The sequence below is a fragment of the Aquarana catesbeiana genome, linkage group LG10 (genome assembly GCF_042186555.1).
Source record: "Aquarana catesbeiana isolate 2022-GZ linkage group LG10, ASM4218655v1, whole genome shotgun sequence".
NCBI classification, from domain to species: Eukaryota; Metazoa; Chordata; class Amphibia; order Anura; family Ranidae; genus Aquarana; species Aquarana catesbeiana.
Genome location: NC_133333.1, coordinates 210,938,273 through 210,958,854, shown reverse-complemented (window position 1 = coordinate 210,958,854; position 20,582 = coordinate 210,938,273). Strand labels below are relative to the sequence as shown.

Below are 20,582 nucleotides of genomic sequence, written 5' to 3'. Positions count from 1 at the left end.
CCCGCCCTGCCTATATTAGGGCTTACTCCCACATATTGGAACATCTTCAAAAATATAGGTGGTAACCAGGGTATCTTTGGCTATCATTGGACGTGTGTTCATTATACAATTTGTCACGGGGGCGGGATTGGAGGCCCTCGATCATTTTCTTTTCGCTACCGACTATATGCACCCGCAACAAGCTCAGTTTATTAGTACATGTACAAAATTTGCATGAGAGCATAATCATTTCAGTTTCTTGTTTCATATGATCTCCAAAAGTCTGGCACAGCAAGGGGGGCAATGGAAAACGTTTTATGGGCTTCTGGGAGAAACAGTGTATTTGGAGAGATAATCCCTTTGGTAGACCTATTGTGTACTATAGACGGTACATAGATTATATTATTTAGGACAGCCCCCAAGAAAATATTTACAGTACTTTGAAAAAGTATTCATACCTCTTTAAATTTCCCACATTTTCTCATGTTACAACCAAAAATGTAAATATATTTTTATTGGGATTTTATGTGATAGACCAACACAAAGTGGCACTTAATTGTGAAGTGGAAGGAAAATAATAAAGGGTTTTCAAATTTTTTTTACAAATAAATATCTGAAAAGTGGCATGCATTTGTATTCAGCCTCCCTGAGTCAATACTTTGTAGAACCACCATGAGCTGCAGCTACAAGTCATTTTGGGGATGTCTCTACCAGCTTTGCACATCTAGAGAGTGACATTTTTGCCCCTTGTTCTTTGCAAAATAGCTCAAGCTCTGTCAGATTGCATGGAGAGCGTCTGAACAGCAATTTTTAAGCCTTGCCACAGATTCTCAATTGGATTTAGATCTGGACTTTGACTGGACCATTCTAACACATGAATATGCTTTGATCTAAACCATTCCATTGTAGCTCTGGATGTTTAGGGTCATTGTCCTGCTGGAAGGTGAACCTCTGCCCCAGTCTCAAGTCTTTTGCAGACTCAAAGGGTTTTCTTCTAAGATTACCCTGTATTTGTCACCATCCATCTTCACATCAACTCTGACCAGCTTCCCTGTCCCTGCTGAAGAAAAGCATCCCCACAACATGATGCTACCACCACAATGTTTCACAGTGGGGCTGGTATGTTTAGGGTGATGTGCAGTGTTAGTTTTCTGCCACACATAGCTTTCTGCTTTTAAGCCAAAAAGTTCTATTTTGATCTCATCTGACTAGAGCACATTCTTCCATATGTTTGCGGTGTCCCCCACATGGCTTCCCGTGAACGGGACTTATTATGGTTTTCTTTCAGAAATGGCTTTCTTCTTGCCACTCTTCCATATAGGCCAGAGTTGTGGAGTGTACAACTAATAGTTGTCCTGTGGACAGATTCTCCCACCTGAACTGTGGATCTCTGCAGCTCCTCCAGAGTTACCATGGGCCCTCTTGGCTGCTTCTTTGAATAATTCCCTCCTTGCCCGGCCTGTCAGTTTAGGTGAATGGCCATGTCTTGGTAGTTTTGCAGTTGTGCCGTACTCTTTCCATTTTTGGATGATTGAACAGTGCCTTGTGAGATGTTCAAAGCTTGTGATATTTTTTTTTATAAACCAACCCTGCTTTAAACTTCTCCACAACTTTATCTCTGACCTGTCTGGTGTGTTCCTTGGCCTTCGTGATGCTGCTCGTTTACTAAGGTTCTCTAATAAATCTCTGAAGTTTTTACTGAGATTGAATTACACACAGGTGGACTCTATATACAAATTAGGTGACTTCTGAAGGCAATTTTTCAGATATTTATTTGTAAAACCATTTATCATTTTCCTTCCACTTCACAATTATGTGCCACTTTGTGTTGGTCTATCACATAAAATCCCAATAAAATACATTTACGGTTTTGTTTGTAACATGACAAAATGTGGAAAATGTCAAGGGTTATGAATACTTTTTCAAGGCACTGTACCAATTAGTAAATTACTGTAACTGTAATCAATATAATATCAAGTTTACACATTTTATAGACTGAAAGAGTATTTTTTCTGAATCTGGTTTTGTCATGGGACGAGGAAAAGAATATTGTTTCAGAAATGCATTTTAAGGACACTGCAGGTATTTCATACCTTAACTAATTGTTGTCACCTGGCAAGCTGGAAAAATAATATACCATATAGCCAATTTAATAGATTAAGAAGAAATTGCATGAAGACACCTGATTATTTATAACAGGGACAAATATTGTGCAGAAAATTCCTGGAGAAAGGGTATATTAAAAAGTACATCCAGGATGCTTTGTGCAAATTTGAAAACAAAGTGGTTCTGCCAGAAGAGAAGGGGAATAACTATAGGGATGTATCTACAAAATGTATCCCTGGATACATTAATTAGCATTGAGCAATTAAAAACACTTTGAAAAAAACACTGGACTAGATTATTAAAAGATTCAGCATTAAAGTGTTTGTTAACCCCCCCCCCAAAAAAAAAAAAATCAGATCCTGGTCCCTTAAAGCAGTTTAAACAGCACAGTGTTTGTGCTGTGTAATCTGCCCCCCCTCTAAACTGTAAAAAAAAACCTCACTGAACCTGCCACTTCCTGTATCCCCTCTCTGTACTGACCACAAAAATCAGGGCTGCTGAGCCCTGACCACCGTGGTCAGAGTGTGTCCCTCCATCATACGCAGCGGTCCTTTCTGATATCCTCTCTTCCCTCCTCCTTGCCTGTCAGCTCCCTCTGTGTCTCTGTCTCCTCCCTGCCCCACCGCTATTAAAAAAATAAAAAACCTACAATGGTCACTGCCAGCCCCCTCTATTAAGGCCTGGCATACCAACACTATGCAAGTCATTTCTAAAAATGAGCGTTGTAAATACATATTTAGAGCTATCTTCAGGCCGGTCACAAGACTCACGGCCGCTTTTCAGGCTCGAGACAGGGATTCTGCGGGAGGCCACATGATCTCCCCCACTGATGTCAGAGGGAGATCTTAGCCCCTCCCGCATAAGCCATGTATCTGAGCTGTAAAACGGCCATGAGTCACATGACCAGCCTGAAGATAGCGCTAAATAGGTATTTACAACGCTCGTTTTTTGAAATGACACAAAGACAAAGAGTTCCCCTATTGGTGGACTTTTTAGGCACGTATAAAAAGGCGTAGAAGAGTATATAGAGTACAGATATAGTTTATTAAATAGAAAAGTACTAAAAAATATGACAATAATGTAACGTCTATTATTGGGAATGCGAATCAGTTTTACATTGGTGTATATACAGTGTATAAAACAGTTAGCAATAGTTATTAACACTGTATTAGCTGACTTGGCATTCCATGAAACTTTGAATAAAAAACAGCGACAATGACACGGTCTGTCAGGTAGATGTGTGTCTGTTCAGGCCGGGGTCATCCTTTGCAGTCCGCGGGATGACACCGGCCTGAACAGACACACATCTACCTGCTTGCTATCCACTCACCATACGTCTCTAAAACAACATCTATTGAGCCACCTTCAGGACCTGCCTTCCGGCCTCAGTGGAGCCTGAAGCTTTTATTTTTACACGCCCCTCATGGGCTCTCTCTTCTCATTTTCGAAGAGAATACTATATATATAATTTTTTGATAGAAATCCCATTGTTACCTATATAGGAATTCCATTTTCAATATGCAAAACAAATATTCTTTCTCAGAATCAGGAACACACTGGGTAGACAGACCGTGTCATTGTCGCTGTTTTTAATTCAAAGTTTCATGGAATGCCAAGTCAGCTAATACAGTGTTAATAACTATTGCTAAATCACACCCACCCCTGAGGAAGGAGGCTAATTAACTCAGAAACGCGTTGGGTACAAGAGTATTGTTTTATACACTGTATGTACACCAATGTAAAACTGCTTGATTCGCATTCCCAATAATAGACGTTACATTATTGTCATATTTTTAAGTACTTTTCTAGTTAATAAACTATATCTGTACTCTATATACACTTCTACGCCTTTTTATATATGCCTAAAAAGTCCACTAATAGGGGAACTCTTTGTCTTTGTATAATTTTATAATTTGGATGTGGCACAACTTCACAGTTGGCTGCCGATCTACACTATCTGTCATTTTTTAGAAATGACTTGCATAGTGTGGTATGCCAGGCTCTAAGAGGGGCTGGCATGGATTTGAAATTTAGACTTAAACACTTTAAGTAGCATTCTTCCAGAGAAACCAAATACACCATTTAGACAAGCTTCAGATGTAAAAAGACGCATAGCGCCTAGTAAAATCAAGACTATTCAGCCTAAGATGTGATTTGCCTTCCTTTTTAGAAATTTGTGGCTCTCTTAACATAGGAAGAGGAAGTGCAAAGTTTGTCAGTTCATCGGACGTGGCCAAAAAAACTTTTACTGCCGGGAATGGTAAAGTAAATGATATCAACCAATTTATTACCTGCAGCACACTTTGTGGTGTATGGTTTGAAGTGCTCTTGCGGCCTATTTTATATAGACCAGACCATTCACACAATGCACATGTGGTTCAATAAACACTGTATAGTCATTGTGCTTGGTTGCCTTAAACATTGTGTCCCACAACATTTTAGTACTTACAGTGAGGGGAAAAAAGAATTTAATCCCTTGCTGATTTTGTACATTTGCCCACTGACAAAGAAATGATCAGTATATAATTTTTTATGGTAGGTTTATTTTAACAGTGAGAGACAGAATAATAACAAAAAATCCAGAAAAACGCATTTCAAAAAAGTTAGACATTGATTTGCATTTTAATGAGTGAAATAAAAGTATTTGAGAACTGGGTGAAAGTGTTGTGGTCAGATGAGGCAAAATCAAGCTCTTTGGCATCAACTCAACTCACCGTGTTTGGAGGAGGAATGCTGCTTATGATCCCAAGAACACAACCCCCACCATCAAATCAAACATGGAGGTGGAAACAATATGCCTGGGGGGGGGTTCTGCTAAGGGGACAGGACAACTTCACCGCATCAAAGGGACGATGGACGGGGCCATGTACCATGAAATCTTGGGTGAGAACCTCCTGCCCTCAGCCAGGGCATTTAAATGGGCCGTGGATGGATATTCCAGCATGACAATGATCCAAAGGACACGGCCAAAGCAACAAAGGAGTGGCTCAAGAAGAAGCACATTAAAGTCCTGGCGTGGCCTAGCCAGTCTCCAGACCTTAATCCCATAGAAATTATGTGGAAGGAGCTGAAAATTTGAGTTACCAAACACCATCCTCGAAACCTTAATGACTTGGAGAGGATCTGCAGAGAGGAGTGGGACAAAATCCCTCCGGAGATGTGTGAAATGCGTTTTTCCTGGATTTTTCTGTTATTCTGTCTCTCACTGTTAAAAAAAACCTACCATTAAAATTATAGACTGATCATTTAATTGTCAGTGGGCAAATGTACAAAATCAGCAGAGGATCAAATACTTTCTTCCCTCACTGTACCATGCAAAGGCACATCCAAATTGGAATTTTTTAGCATCGGGTCCATCTCCATGCAGTTACCTGAGGCTGAAATGTTCTCTCGGCTTTGCCAGAGAGAAACCTTTTGGACATTTATGGCACCTAGTTGACTAAATGAGGAGTTGGAGACCAATACTATTATTTGACCTATCCTCCTTTCTCTCCTCCAGGGGCCTCTCTCGTTAGTATCCAGTTTCACCCAAGTATATATATATATATATATATATATATATATATATATATATATATTTCTTGTGGGGGTTAGCATCATGTATTTTAGAAATGGTCAACGTGATGGTCCTGTTGGGAAGGGTCAATGTCCCGTAGGGAGGGATGTGGTTTTTAGTTTGGTCAAGGAGATAAAAGTGCAGCAGTATCTGCAATAAATTATGCATCATAATGAAATTTAATCATTTTAGGGGTGGAAAGAGCACCAGTTTACCACATCCCTCCCTAAGGGAAGTCTTACATTTCATGGACTGGCTTTGGACGTAAGCAGCGCGGCCGTTTTGGTTTCTCCCAGCTGCGCTCACTCCAGGACCTACCATTAAGGTATGGGGATTGGGCTCCGTTGGTTTTTTTTCCCTCTCTTCTTTTTGTTGGTTTGTGTTGGGTCTGGGTGGGGGTGGGAGCGTGTATGTGTGTGTATTCTTTTATTGGTGGACGATGTGAACTATGTATGTGCAGTGTTATATCCTGTGGTTTTTCTTTACACAACTAAGGTTGTGCACAGTTTGCTGCTTTTAACATTGATTGAATGCCTCCGTCCTTTTCCTGATGAAGCCGCTTCGGCGAAACATGTTGACACTTCAGGACGTAGGAACAACATATATGTAACTTCATTTCTCTCATTTGGTCAGGGTTAGGCTAGGTGTGCATACCCAGGACTATGATTGGAACTGTAGCCATATTTTTATCATTTCTTGTGTTTTTTGAATAAATGACTTATATTTTTATATTATTCAATTGTTCTGTTTTGTATATGAAGTACCTTTAAAGTCCCATTCTCTTAAAATTTCTCATAAAAATCTAATGTAAGCAGGTGAAGAATGTGAACATCAGTAGACCTACAGAAGCAACAATAACGGTTAGCAACCAACAGTGTAATTAGAATTGATTTATTTTTTTGTTAAAGTTTGTGGGTTTGCTGAACTTGTTTTTGCTTTATGTCTTGTATACTATATGATGTTTGTGAGGAAAAACAATTTGTATTAACCCCGGGACACACAAACCAAATTTCAGCTGGTTTAACAGGAACCAGACAAATTTCTGTCTGATCAACCGAAGCCGTTCTAACGGTCCTGCTGGAAAACCAGTATTTGATCAGCTCTTGCAGCCAATGGCTGCAAGCGTAGATCTGTGTATTCTGGCGGCGGGGGGGGGGGGAATCCCCTCTGTCAGAATACAAAGATACAGCAGGAAAGATCCCTGCATCAACATCTTGTTGATGTGGGTATCTGTCAGTTGATTTTTTTCGTTTCGACCTGCTGGTTGAACAAAGGCAAAAAAACTGTACATGTATATCCTGGTTTAGACTAACATAGATAATGTACCAGCCTGAGTATCCGCTTCTGCTTTTTCAGACAGTAACAGTTTGCACGCAGAAAAATATGGGAGATTTTTTTTATTTTTATTTTTTTATGTACATACCATTAAATATCACTACCTTGACAATTATACGGTTGATTGTTTTTTAGCCTGCAAATGATCCTTGGTCTATATACAAGCTATGAATAAGTCCCTATAAACATCAGACAACATAAAAAGTTTGGGATTTTAACAGGAACAAATGCAGCATAATAGAAACCAAATCCTATTTTACACAGAGATAGGAATGATATGACAGGTCTTTGGATTATTTAACCCTTTCTCCTCTTCTGATCTTTAGTAGCGACAAGTCAAAATCCTTTAAAGAAAATCAATTAAAAACTTCCCGCATTCAATAATATTTAATAGCAGCAACTAGCTGGACCGGCCAGCCGTAAAACGAATGAAAACATTGAACAGCCACAGAGGATTCGTCACATATCTTGATACCTATAAAACAGATAAGATTATCAATAAAAGCAAAAAGTTCAAACTTCAAATTAAACATATATTTTTTATGATCTCATGCAAAGCTTTACATTGATTCAGAAACGTAAAAAAAATAAATAAATAAGATAAATAAAATACAAATCACTGCATGAAAATAATGAATACCCATCACCAAGTTGTAAGCACAGAATGTATAAACAGTGGTCATCGACTGGAAAAATTTTTGACATGTTTTTTGCATGCATTAAGGAACTGATTCAAAACTGGGAATAAACTGTGTTTAAAGCCAAAATTTTAAATTTTAGTTTAAAATCAGCTAAATGCATTCAATTTGAATGAAAACAAAAAGGTGCAAAAAGTCTAATGCCCCGTACACACGGTCGGACATTGATCGGACATTCCGACAACAAAATCCATGGATTTTTTCTGACGGATGTTGGCTCAAACTTGTCTTGCATACACACAGTCACACAAAGTTGTCGGAAAATCCGATCGTTCTGAACGCGGTGACGTAAAACATGTACGTCGGGACTATAAACGGGGCAGTAGCCAATAACTTTAGTTTCTTAATTTATTCTGAGCTAGCGTGGCACTTTGTGCGTCGGATTTGTGTACACACGATTGGAATTTCCGAAAACAAATTTTGTTGTCAGAAAATTTTATAGCAAGCTCTCAAACTTTGTGTGTTGGAAATTCCTATGGAAGATGTGTGATGGAGCCTACACAGGGTCGGAATTTCCGACAACAAGGTCCTATCACATATTTTCCATCGGAAAATCCTATTGTGTGTACAGGGCATTACAGTTGGTTTTCTTTAGAAGGCAGTTCCAGTCTGGGTAGAAAAGTCTCCTGCCAGCATGCTGTAAAGAAAGAGCCTTGCTCATTGGGTGGAAGCAGTGGCCTCTGCAGTGGTCCCACACACCCCTGATGAATCAGAGGTCTCCAGTCAGTAGGGAGGATAAGCTTTGATGATTGGAGAACTGCTTCCACACAGGGAGCAAGAGTTATTCTCTGCAGCATGTTGGCAGGGGACATGCTTTTCCACTCAAGTTGTGGCTGCTTTCTAAAAAAAAAAAAAAAAAAATTGTTAGGCTTGGAGCACCTGTAAGCCACTTAGCCGACATTGAAATTTTTAATTTTGACCCCAGGCACTTCTGGTGGTATAATGACAACACTGTCTTCATGATCACCTGATCTGACCCATTGAATACTACAACTAGAAGTACCAACACAGACACCCCCCCCTCCCCCATTGAACCCTTTTTCCTCCACCACAACAGTCAGCATGAAAAAAGTGTAAGTAAAAGGACTAAGCAGCACGGCTTGCATGGCGCTCTAATGAAAAACATTTTTTTTTTAAACCTACAAAAAAACTATTAATTTTGTTAACCAAAAGTAGGATGGAATCCTGCCTAAATGCAAGAAATGATTCCTGTTTTTAATAATGTGCAGCTGTGTGTGGTCGTCTTTACATGGATTATGCAACCTAATTATCAAAATCTAAAACCCAACCCAAATCTGAACCCCCCCCCCCCGATGGCCGTAGAATCATTAGCAACTAATTAACAGCGAAATACAAAGATTATTATAGGCGGAATGAGTCTTAACAGATGCAATACTTATGTTTTGTTAATCGGTTAGTTGTTAAACTGAATTAGATCAGTAAATATATTCATGCCCCTATTATAACCATGTCCAGGACAACGAGGCTTACTTATAATATAAATGGAAGTAAGGACTGGAGGAAATATGTACAGAAACCAGATAATTTGGATTTAGCTGTCCTAGGAAGGTGAACAGCAATTTATATATTTGAGATATTTGGTGACTGCTAGATTGGCAGACACTTCCAGCGAACCCCAGCGTCACCTCATTAAAACTCATTACTGCAGAAACTGCATGTATTCAGCTTCTTTAGCTCAACTCTGCTGCCCCCTCCTGGTAGAATAAAAGAGTACAGAGAAGTACATTCTCTGGTGCAATCTACAGCATACAGGGGGGAATAGTACACAGAACATGGCTACAATAGGGGCATTTGTTTGTTTTCCCAGGGTGGTTAGTCATAGATAGTTTTGTTACATGTGTAAGGTTGTTAAAGGGTTAAAACTTGTGTTTTTTCACAAAAGAATGGCGATTATAACTTTGAACAAATTTTTTAGCTTTGCATTTTAAACTTTAGGCCTGCAGTATGGTGTAGTGATGGGACCTCCGTGTGGAGGGGAGGAAGTTTTGCATCTGAGTTCAGACTTGGCAGGAAATTGCAGCAACATTGCGGATTGCAGCACAAAGGGCCCCGGACACAGCTCATACTTACGATTGTACATTTAACTACTCATATGATCCGGGAATATTGTTCTTTAATGTCAGACTATCACTATAAAAACACAGTAACAACTTGTTGTTTGATAATATTTTATGATTATGACCAATAAAAGGATAATTCAGATTTAAAGCTGAACTCTAGGCAAACAGCTAAATACACTGATTGGGTGTATATGCACCGATAGCAGTTTATTACTGGCGAGCACGAAGTACCAATACTTTCGGGCAAGTACTCGCTGATACTAAGTACAGATCCCTTGCAATGCGATTTCAGCCCAAACAAAATGAATGGGCTCAATTTGCACTGCATCGCATTTGATTTGAACAGGAATGTGGTGTGATTCCTGCCTGAATCGCATGCGCTTTCCCGCACTGCTCCTGTGTGAGCCCAGGCTGAAGACTGACAAGCTTGGGTTCACACAGGAGCCTGAATCGCATGCGCTTTCCCGCACTGCTCCTGTGTGAGCCCAGGCTGAAGACTGACAAGCTTGGGTTCACACAGGAGCAGCGCGTTCTGTTCAAAAATCACATGCAATTCTTTCCAGTGCAATTTGAGCCCATTCATTTTGTATGACCTCAAAATCGCACTGCAAAAGGTATTGGTTTCAGGTATCGTAGCATTTGCACGAGTATGAGTACTCGTGCAAATGCCCATTATCGGCGCAACCCTAATATATGTACATGTATAGACAATTTACCCAATATCACAATACAGACACAAAACCTTAAAGGGTCACCCTTCCTAAAAGAGACTCAGGGGTTGATTTACTAATACTAGAGAGTGCAAAATCTGGTGCAGCTCTGCATAAAAACCAATCAGTTTCCAGGTTTTATTGTCAAAGCTTAACTGAACAAGCTGAAGTGAGAAGTTGATTGGCTACCATGCACAGCTGCACCAGATTCTGCACTCCCAAGTTTTGATAAATCAACCCCTCAGTGTCTGGTTGATGTTAGAGTGTTAAACCAGCTAACAATTTATTAAAAAGGAGGTCCAGGCGCCTTTAGAAAAAATTAAAAGTCAGCAGCTACAAATACTGTAGCTGCTGACTTTTAATATTAGGACACTTACCTGTCCTGGAATCCAGTGATATTGGCACCCCAGCCGATTTTTCCATCGGCTCTTGGGTGCTGCCACTGCCATTGCCTGTGAGGGAAACCGGCAGTGAAGCCTTGAGGCTTCACAGCCAGTTCCCTATTGCGCATGTGTGAGGCACGCTTCACTTTGTAAATGTCCCAGCGGCTGGGGAAGGAAGAGGGGGGCCGAACTTTTGGGTGGTCTCGCTGCGCCGAGATCACCTGGAAGTGGGAGCGGGTACCTGTCAAAACCAGATACCCGTTTAGCACCCCCCCTCACCCCTGAAAAAATCCAAATGTGGCACCAGGGGGAGGCAGCTAAGTGGACCTTCCCCTTTTGTGTGGAGCGCCGTTTTAAATACTATATGGCCAAAAGCTGTTGACACCTTACCATCACACCTATATGAGCTTGTTGGGATGTTGATGAGGAAGACATTCCAATTCATCCCAAAAGTGTTCAGTAAGGTTGAGGTCAGGGTTCTGTGCAGGTCACTGAGTTCCTCCACATCAAACCATGTCTTTATGGAGCTGGTTTTGTACACAGGGCACAGTCATGCTGGCAGAGTGAAACTGAAAACTGTTCCCACAAGGTTAGAAGAGCAGAATAGTAAAAAAAAGTCCTTATATGCTGCAGTATTATTAATGTCCTTCATGGGAAACACCTGAACTCCATCATTTGGAGAGGCTGGGGTTGAGAGGGTTCACATACTTTTGTGCATCTATCAGGGACTCTTGTCATGAGATATCATATCTCTGGGGTCTGCACAAACTAGCTGCAGACATTAGAAGGGACACTCACTCTTCCTGCTGGATATAAAATTGGTTGTATACTATGGACAAAGCTACAAAAGCAGAGTAAGAACACCAGAGTAAATGGGAATGGAGCCAGATGGGAGTTAGCACTACTGGAGACATTGGATGCCAGCTGATCCCACCAAACCTAACCTATGATTTGAACAACATCTAGGAAAGCGAACCTATAGGCCTCTACTAGGTTTGTAGCTTTGTATACATTTTAACAGACTACACAAACAGTTTTTCTAAACTAATTACTTTTCTTTCCATTATCCTGGGATGGACTCCATTGTGCTTGTTCTGTGCTCTATACACAGCAGCTTTTTGTGAAATCCCAGGCCAAAGGATATAAACATTTCTACTGGAAGTTAGAAAGACATGACTGGAAAGCACAAAATGCAAATCTAAAATAAAAAAACATGTCGTCTTACCCCCTGGATTTGCTGAAACATCGGCAGAGCTGTTTAATCTCTTTGTACACCAGACGGGCAAGGAACTTGAGGATACAAGAAGTCGGTATTTATTAACATTTATTAACACTATTCGCTGCCAAGTAATAATGACAAAACTGATTGAAATTTCAGGGCAGCAAAGGCAGAGTTGTCAGCTCAGTACAGGAGGTTAGGAGCGGACTGGATTTGTGGCAGAGCTACAGGTAATCTCCTTTACTTGCATAATTTGTAATGTGAAAACCATGGGGAAATGTGCCCTATTACAGAGAAGCATTGACTATGTTGTTTTTTCTTTTGCCCAGACATAGGCTTCGATTACAAATTTTGTAGTGTGTTTACATTAGATCTTCTTTACTGTCAGGACTGAGGGCAGGAAATGTACATATAATTAATTTGGTAGATATAATAATATGCAGATTGACTCTAGATGCCTAAGACAATCATTACAACGGTTTCTGAAGGTTTGGAATCTCTAGTATCATACAAGATATTATTTCCAAAATCCTACCCCCATTTTAATAGGCTCAACAAACCAGATCTTACCCAAATATGTGCTGAAAAGTGATGAATTGTGTATCTTCTATTCCAATACATGGACCAGCACGTGGAGTAAAAATGCACCAAACCTAAATGGCCAGTAATGGCCTAGCAAGCATATATGTGAATACATCAAGCAATGGAAAAGATCAGTGACTTCCAAAGACACTGAGACCTCAGCTATGATTCTCTCTCGATGGGTTTCCCTCAACACATTTCACAATCCAGCATCCTCAGGAAGCTCAGTATCTTCCTGAGGACGCTGGATTGTGAAACACGTTGAGGGGAGACCACTGCCGTCACATCTGGTTCTGGTGACATAACTTCCAGTAGGAGATTTCTGGTCCGTGGAATGCACACCGGCTCCATGGCTAGGAGCGGCAGTGCACTCCCCTTCTGTTTTAAAGGCTGTCTATATTGGTGCCTCTATGGCACATTAACCACTTGCTTACCGGGCACTTAAACCCCCCTCGTATCCAGACCAATTTTCAGCTTTCGGCGCTGACGCACTTTGAATGACAATTGCGCGGTCATACAACACTGTACCCAAATGAAATTTTTATCATTTTTTCACCACAAATAGAGCTTTCTTTTGGTGGTATTTGATCACCTCTGCGGTTTTTACTTTTTATTAAAAAAATTTTAAAAACTGATTTTTTTTTAAAAAAAAAGTTTATTTTTTTATATTTTGTTTTAAAAAATTTTAAACGGGTAATTTTTCTCCTTCATTGATGTACGCTGATGAGGCGGCAGTGATGGGCACTGATAGGCGGCAGTGATGGGCACTGATGGGTGGCAGTGATGGGCACTGATGGGTGGCAGTGATGGGCAGCACTGGCAGGTGGCACTGATTGGCACTACAGGTGGGCATTGATAGGTGGCACTTGTGGGCACTGATAGGTGGCACTTGTGGGCACTGTTAGGTGGCACTGTGGGCACTGTTAGGTGGCACTGTGGGCACTGTTAGGTGGCACTGTGGGCACTGTTAGGTGGCACTGTGGGCACTATTAGGTGGCACTTTTAGTGGGCACTGATGAGGCAGATGTGCCTCTTCCACTTGGGGACCGATGTCCCTCACATCCGATCCGGTGATCGGCTTTTTTTTCTACTCGCGCTGTCAGCGTGAGTAAAAAAAAAAAACGATTACCGATCTTTTGTTTACATCATGTGATCAGCTGTCATTGGCTGACAGCTGATCACATGGTAAGGGGCCGGGACCGGCCCCTTACACAGATCGGTGATCAGCCGAGTCTCAGTGACTCGGTGATCACAACGCGCCCGGCGCGCGCCCTGCAGGGCGCGCGCAGGGAGCGTGCACAGGCGAGGACGTCATATGACGTCCTCCCGGGAATGTAGGTCCGCGCTGTAGCCGTCATTCGGCTATAGCGCGGATACCAGGTGGTTAACATGCGAGTGCATCAATTTTAAATGTAATATATGTGATGTTGAATAACCTTCATGCACTATGATACCCTTTCTTCTTGTCCATGAAGGAGAAGCATGGCTGAGGTCTAATGCCTTGTACACACGATCGGACATTGATCGGACATTCCGACAACAAAATCTATGGATTTTTTCTGACGGATGTTGGCTCAAACTTGTCTTGCATACACACGGTCACACAAAGTTGTCGGAAAATCTGATCGTTCTGAACGCGGTGACGTAAAACACGTACGTCGGGACTATAAATGGAGCAGTAGCCAATAGCTTTCGTTTCTTAATTTATTCTGAGCATGCGTGGCACTTTGTACGTTCCGATTGTGTTGTCGGAAAATTTTATAGCCTGCTCTCAAACTTTGTGTGTCGGAAATTCCGATGGAAAATGTGTGATGGAGCCTACACACGGTCAGAATTTCCGACAACAAGGTCCTATCACACATTTTCCGTCGGAAAATCCGACCGTGTGTACGGGGCATAAGTGTCATTGGAAGTCGTTGGATTTTTTTTCCCTGCCCTGGTGGATTCACATATATGCTTGCTAGGCCATTACTGGCCATTCAGGCGTGGTGAGTTTGCATTTTTACCCCACGTGGTTTGTGTAAATATTGGAATAGAAGATACACAATTCATCACTTTTTAGCAGTGTTGGGATATTATACCTTTATTGACTTTAATTTTGATAATTTGATTGATTTATATTATACATATTTGGTTATTCATACTTATTGTGGATGTTTACCATATACGTACTTTTTGTAAGGTGTAGCACCTTACTTTTCACAATTATTGCACATTTTCAAGTGTTATTTTACACTTAAAAGGGGCAGCCACACAGTTTTAGCTATTTTTTTTAAAGTAATTAGGAGTAGGTGCTCCTTCTAACGTACACAAATATGTACCACATAGACACCATCTCCCACATATCTTTTTTATTGTATACAAACCATATAACATTTACATTTTACCATGATTATATGGCTTGTGTACAGCAAAAAAAAAAAAAAAGATATGTTAAGTGGGAGATGGCTTCTTTGTGGTATATATTGGATAGGACCTAGTTTGTTGAATATAAGACAGGGGGTAGAATTTTGGGAACATACAGTGAACTGCTGATCCCACCTACATTGACAGCTATACCCGAAGAAAGCAACAAATCTCACCAAACAAGCCAGGAGATCGGCAGCAATCAGCATGTAGAAGACATAGTTCCAGCCTTTGGAAGAAAGGACAGAGGCTAACGTGGGTCCCAGAGCAGCACCTGAGTGACAAACAAAAATAATCAAACCCATATACTGAACAGGGAAACAATTAGGGCACTTTCACACTGGGGCGTTGGCGGTAAACTGCCGCTATTTTTAGCGGCGCTTTACCGTCGTTTTAGCGGCGCTTTTCGGCTGCTAGCGGGGCACTTTTAACCAATACAATTCGCAGAACATTTTAAAATCTATTTATTTGCATGAATTTGGTTCACATATGTACGTTGCATTCCCACTCTGCATTGTCCAAAAAAAGTGTGCGTTTTCTAGGCATTGCGGTGCGAATTGAAGGTACATAATCTTCTATGGGAACGCATCTGATATGCAGATGTGTTCTGTTATGAACACAAGTTCTCTTCCCCTCCTCACTACACCTCCCCCCTCTCCCAAGTCAGCTGATCCGCAGCTACAATGGAGAGGAACCGCTGAACAGCTGACTTTTCTCTTCGCAGAGAAACCGAAGCTGGAATTCGCACCCGGACTAGTGTGAACACAGCCTAAAGGGAATTCCAATTTCTTCTGTATAAAGTCTCAAAATATCCCTACATGCAAAGGGGGGGGGGGTGCACACCTGAGCCCCAATGTATGAGATCTACACTACCTCCTAAATGTTCAGTCACACACCCGTTGCTCCAGACTCCACATCCCCAGCCCCAATACTAACCTTACAATTAACATGTCCTTTGCATTATCCCCTGTACCCAAATCCCTTAGAACCCTCCTATGCAACCACAATACAAACTCTTTAACCTCCCCAACTCTTAATTCATCCTACCCTTCATAGAATGTTCTTTCTCCGCCAAGAGAAGTTATTTAGCTGCACACTTGCTCAAGGTGACGGGGAGGGACAGGTCAGATGAAAAAAATTCAGCAAGCTCTACTGTGGCAAGTCACAGATGTGCACAGCCTATTGCATTAGGGTGTGCACCCCAAAGCTAAAAAGACACACCTTTCTCTGCAGCCTCAGCTGCACAGGACAGTGAATGAACGGGATAGTGCTCTGTGCTGAGCAGCTTCCTGTTCATTCACAAACCAAAGCATAGTAAACAGTTTACTATGCTTCAATTATGAATGAACAAAGTGAGTAAGTGTTCATTTAGAAAAGGAAGGGGTCAGTAAATGACATATTTACTAGCCCCTTCTCCAACTCTACATTCTGAAACATCCCCCACGGCAGCCTGAGGAGAGAACAGGAGAGAAGGGAAGCCAGCAGCACTGCAGGGGAGGCACAACACGGGGGGGGGTTGTTGTCCAGGGAATAGGGGGAAGTGGCACTGCCCACAGTGATTAGGCTGTGCCCAGGCACATCTGGCACACGCCTATGTGGCAGTCACAACTTCCACTACCTTCTTTCCTAACTGCCCAGATGAGTCCAGCATTGTACAAATCTCCCTTTTACATTTCTGTTAATCCTGTACATGTTATTACATGTTGCAAAAGAAGCTTTAGTCTTCCTATAAAGATGAATGTGACCATCCCACTAACCTATAGATCCAGAACCGTCAATGATAGCGGTGACCGTGGATAGGGCCTTAGAATTTCCATGTAGAGACTCATGTGTTCCCTGCAAAATAAAAAGGTGAATAAAGCCTTTAAAGTAGAATTTCATTTTTGAGTTTTTTAACTCATTTTTGCTGCAGAGGGAATCTTGGCCTCTTTTCTGTGCATTTCAGCTCCATGTTCAGCATCTTTGCAGAACTTTGTGTACTCTCCTCCGTCAATAGTTTTGTGGGATCTTCTGGCTGCATGATATTGAGGCTCAGCACTTTGTTGTGCTGTCCTTTTAAGGCCTCCTGTAGTTCTCAGTACTACAGGGGTGACATGCAGGCACCACAGCCAGCAGTCTTTAATATGGGTCCAAACTGCACAGTGGCTAAGCCCATAGCAGTTTTAACCACAAATCCATGTAGTCCCTGTGTCGCAGCAGCTCCATTCCATGCCCTCAGCTATGCCACAGAAAGGAGAAGAATGGGACTACAGTGGTCCCATGACCAATACATTAGATTTAAAAAAAAAAATAATTTTGCTAGAAATTTAAGTTAACGAGTGTATATTGCCTAAGAGAAGGGGAGGGGACTGAAGAAAAGGATGACTTTAAACACCTGGAGTTCCGCTTTAATCGTAATATGAACATGCAAAACTGCCCCACATTTATTGTTATACTTGGCATGGCATTTTATAAATTCTTCTTCAAAACAAGACACAGTATTTCCATTAAAAAGATTTACACAAAACAACAGTACAAACACGTGGCAATAAGGATAAAGTGACAATGGCATTTAAACCACATTAAGATATCTACAGCTTCACCGTGCTCTGCAGGCCCAAACACATTTCCTAACCTCTAGTCCATACCTTTGATAGATATTGTCACAGGTATGGAGCCCACTAAGTTGCTTTCCACCCTATACAATGCTTTGTGCACCCCCAGCTACCCACATAGCCAATAGGGCCAAATCTCAGTGGGGACCAGATGTTGGGACTCTGGATGTTGTAGTGCGGGATGAGGTATTAGAAGGCAGCAAATTAGTTACACCCGGGTTATCTGATAGACTCATGCAACTGTATATTGTACATAGAGTGTACCTTACTACACTCCGGGTCTTTAGATATTGCCCAGACCGTAGCCCATTATGTCCCCGATGCTACAGGCACCCTTTTCTACCTGTTGTGGACCTGCCCAGCAATACAGGCCTATTTGGTGCATAACATTAAGTTTCTGCATGACCAGACGGGTTCTCCACTTCAATAAGACCCTAAACCAGGTTTAATTGGCCTTCTTCCAGTACCGGATGCAGACAAGTTATTTAATGTTTTCCTACATGAAACTCTTTTCAATGCCTGGAAGCTTGTAGCACGTCACTGGATGCAGGCTGCTCCCCCTACTTTTCAAGCCTGGATGACAGAGGTCAACTCTACACACAAAAAACTGGTTTATCTTTATAGAGGTTGCCCCTTGAAATATAATAAAATATGGGATAGGTGGCTCCAGCAGCCAGACACCTGTGCTGTTTGATACTGCCCTAAGGGGTTTTAGGTTATGTTTTTTTTTTTTCAATGTCTAGCGGTTTCCTAATTATGAACGTACCCTTACCATATTCTGTTTGCAGGGACATCACATCCCAGACGCAAGCGCTGTTATATGTAGGCCTGTTGTAGCCTTTTATACTCACCTGACAACGATTTGATATTGGCCTTTTCCTCCTCCACTCTGCCCTCAACCCCTGCTCTCTACTTGGCTCTTAGGCCTTCACCCTCTTCCTGACATTTTTGAGCTTGCTAATATAAACAATATATACATGTTTTAAAGAATTACACCATCCAAGTACAGTATATAAAAAAACACAGTTTGGGTATTCAGCCAAAGGCTCTGAAAAATATATTGGATTAACTGGTGTAGTTGCTTAAGTGCATCTTCTCTAAATTTCACATACCAGATGAAAGTTGAAATTAGGCTTGTAGTGGGTGAGGCTTCTCAGTAAATTGATGTGTGGAAGTGCCAATGAGGGTCAAATAAAGACAGATGGATCCTATTGGTGTGGGACATTCACCAGCATTCCAAAGAGCAGATAGGAGCTGGGGCTGGGTCTTTAGGCTTCAAGCTGAAGTTGCGCTTTAAATCAGTTCCCTATTGACATCTAGCAACAAATATTGCTGCAGATAATGTTTTTGTTTTGCCTTTTTGTGGGAACTTCCCTCCTGTGTACACTTTTTCTGCAATCAGCACTAGGAAATAAAAAATGACTGTTCTTCCTGCAGACACATTCAACACCAGGAGCAATAGAAGAAGGAGTTTGTTAGAAGGGTGGAGCACCTTGGCATTGTCACTATGCTGTTATTCATAAAACGCAAACTCAAAAGACTGGGGACTACTGTACAAATGTCCCCATTATAAACCTTCTTTAGACAACTGGTTAGTGGATCAGTAGGATGTCTTACCAGATCAGCAGATACGGCAGTTGTGATGAGAGAATATGGCCCATTCACCAATATCCCGCAGACAATCAACATGACTGCAGAGAGGAGATACAACCAATGATACAATGTAACAAGGAACATATAGGAGATATGGCCAATGACAGAACAGAGAAGATATAAAACCAGTGAAACAATGTAACAAAGAACAGGGAGGAGATACAACCCAGCATATGAAGTAAAAAGGAACAGAGAAGACCAAATGATACAATGTAACAAGGAACAGAGGAGAGCTATGACCAATGATACAATGTAACAAGGAACAGAAAGGAGATATGACCAATGACACAACAGAGAAGAGATACAATCAGAGAAACTATGTAACAAAGAACAGAGAGGAGGTATAACCAATGATACAACGTACCAAGCAAGGCTGGTGCAAAAATTTTGTCTACAAAAGGCGAAGGTGCATTTTGCTGCCGATTGCAGCGATATCACATATGTGTACATTATTTGTACCCATAGTAGGGCCCAGAAACAATAGTGCGCTTTTTGCTTTTGTTTTTATCCCCCCTAAAAAACACATCAATGCTGACATTAAGACCCCTTTCACATCGAGCTGCCTATAGCTTCGGCGGTAAAACGCTGCTATTTTTAGCGGCGTTTTACCGTCGGATTTGCAGCGCATTTTGTCCGCTAGCGGGGCGCTTTTATCCCTCTCTAGCGGCCAAGAAAGGGTTAAAACCGCCTGCAATGCGCCACAATAGCGGCTTTTTGCCGGCGGCATTCCAGCACTGCCTCATTGATTTCAATAGGGAGCAGCGGTGGAGGAGCGGTAAACACACCGCTCCTTCACCGCTCCAAAGAAGCTGCTGGCAAGATTTTTGCTGACACCCTGCCAGCGCACCGCTCCAGTGTGAAAGCCCTCGGGCTTTCACACTGGAAACAATGGAGCAGCTGTTTGAGGGCGGATGGCAGGCGCTATTTTAACGCTATAGCGCCTGCAAAACGCCCTCGGTGTGAAAGGGGTCTAACTGGCACTGATACTAATTTTAAAAATGCTTTTTTTTTTTTTTTTTTTTTTTTTGTTAAATCCTACCCAAAATAGACTGACCCTGACCCTAACACTAACCGTGGCACTGGCCTAGAACAAACCTTGATCTGGAAATTTTTTCTTTATTTAAAAAAATTTTTATTATTTGTATTCTTTTACTACACACTTGTTTGTTGACATTTTTCTCCCCTGCAAGGAGAGAAAGGAACAATGTATTCTTTCAATTCAGGGAAGAGAGAAAAACACAGGGGCAGGCTGCTGTGACTGATCACTGTGATAGCCATTT

At 41.5% G+C, this 20,582-nt stretch overlaps 1 protein-coding gene across 3 annotated transcripts in view; it reads right to left on the bottom strand.

The window, feature by feature from the left end:
• Positions 1 to 7,023: 7,023 nt before the first annotated feature.
• The window catches only part of SLC37A2 (solute carrier family 37 member 2), a 76,005-nt gene continuing 62,446 nt past the window's right edge, over positions 7,024 to 20,582 (bottom strand). For 2 of the 3 annotated variants that reach the window (XM_073603244.1, XM_073603242.1), the window contains exons 14-19: positions 19,267 to 19,340; positions 16,813 to 16,891; positions 15,232 to 15,329; positions 12,074 to 12,138; positions 9,766 to 9,825; positions 7,024 to 7,451 (exon numbers count right to left, since the gene is read on the bottom strand). In XM_073603244.1, the coding sequence (XP_073459345.1) occupies positions 9,780 to 9,825; positions 12,074 to 12,138; positions 15,232 to 15,329; positions 16,813 to 16,891; positions 19,267 to 19,340 (362 nt within the window). In that variant the 3' untranslated portion in view covers positions 7,024 to 7,451; positions 9,766 to 9,779. The remainder of the gene's footprint in view (positions 7,452 to 9,765; positions 9,826 to 12,073; positions 12,139 to 15,231; positions 15,330 to 16,812; positions 16,892 to 19,266; positions 19,341 to 20,582) is intronic. The other variant, XM_073603243.1, reaches the window with a different exon arrangement.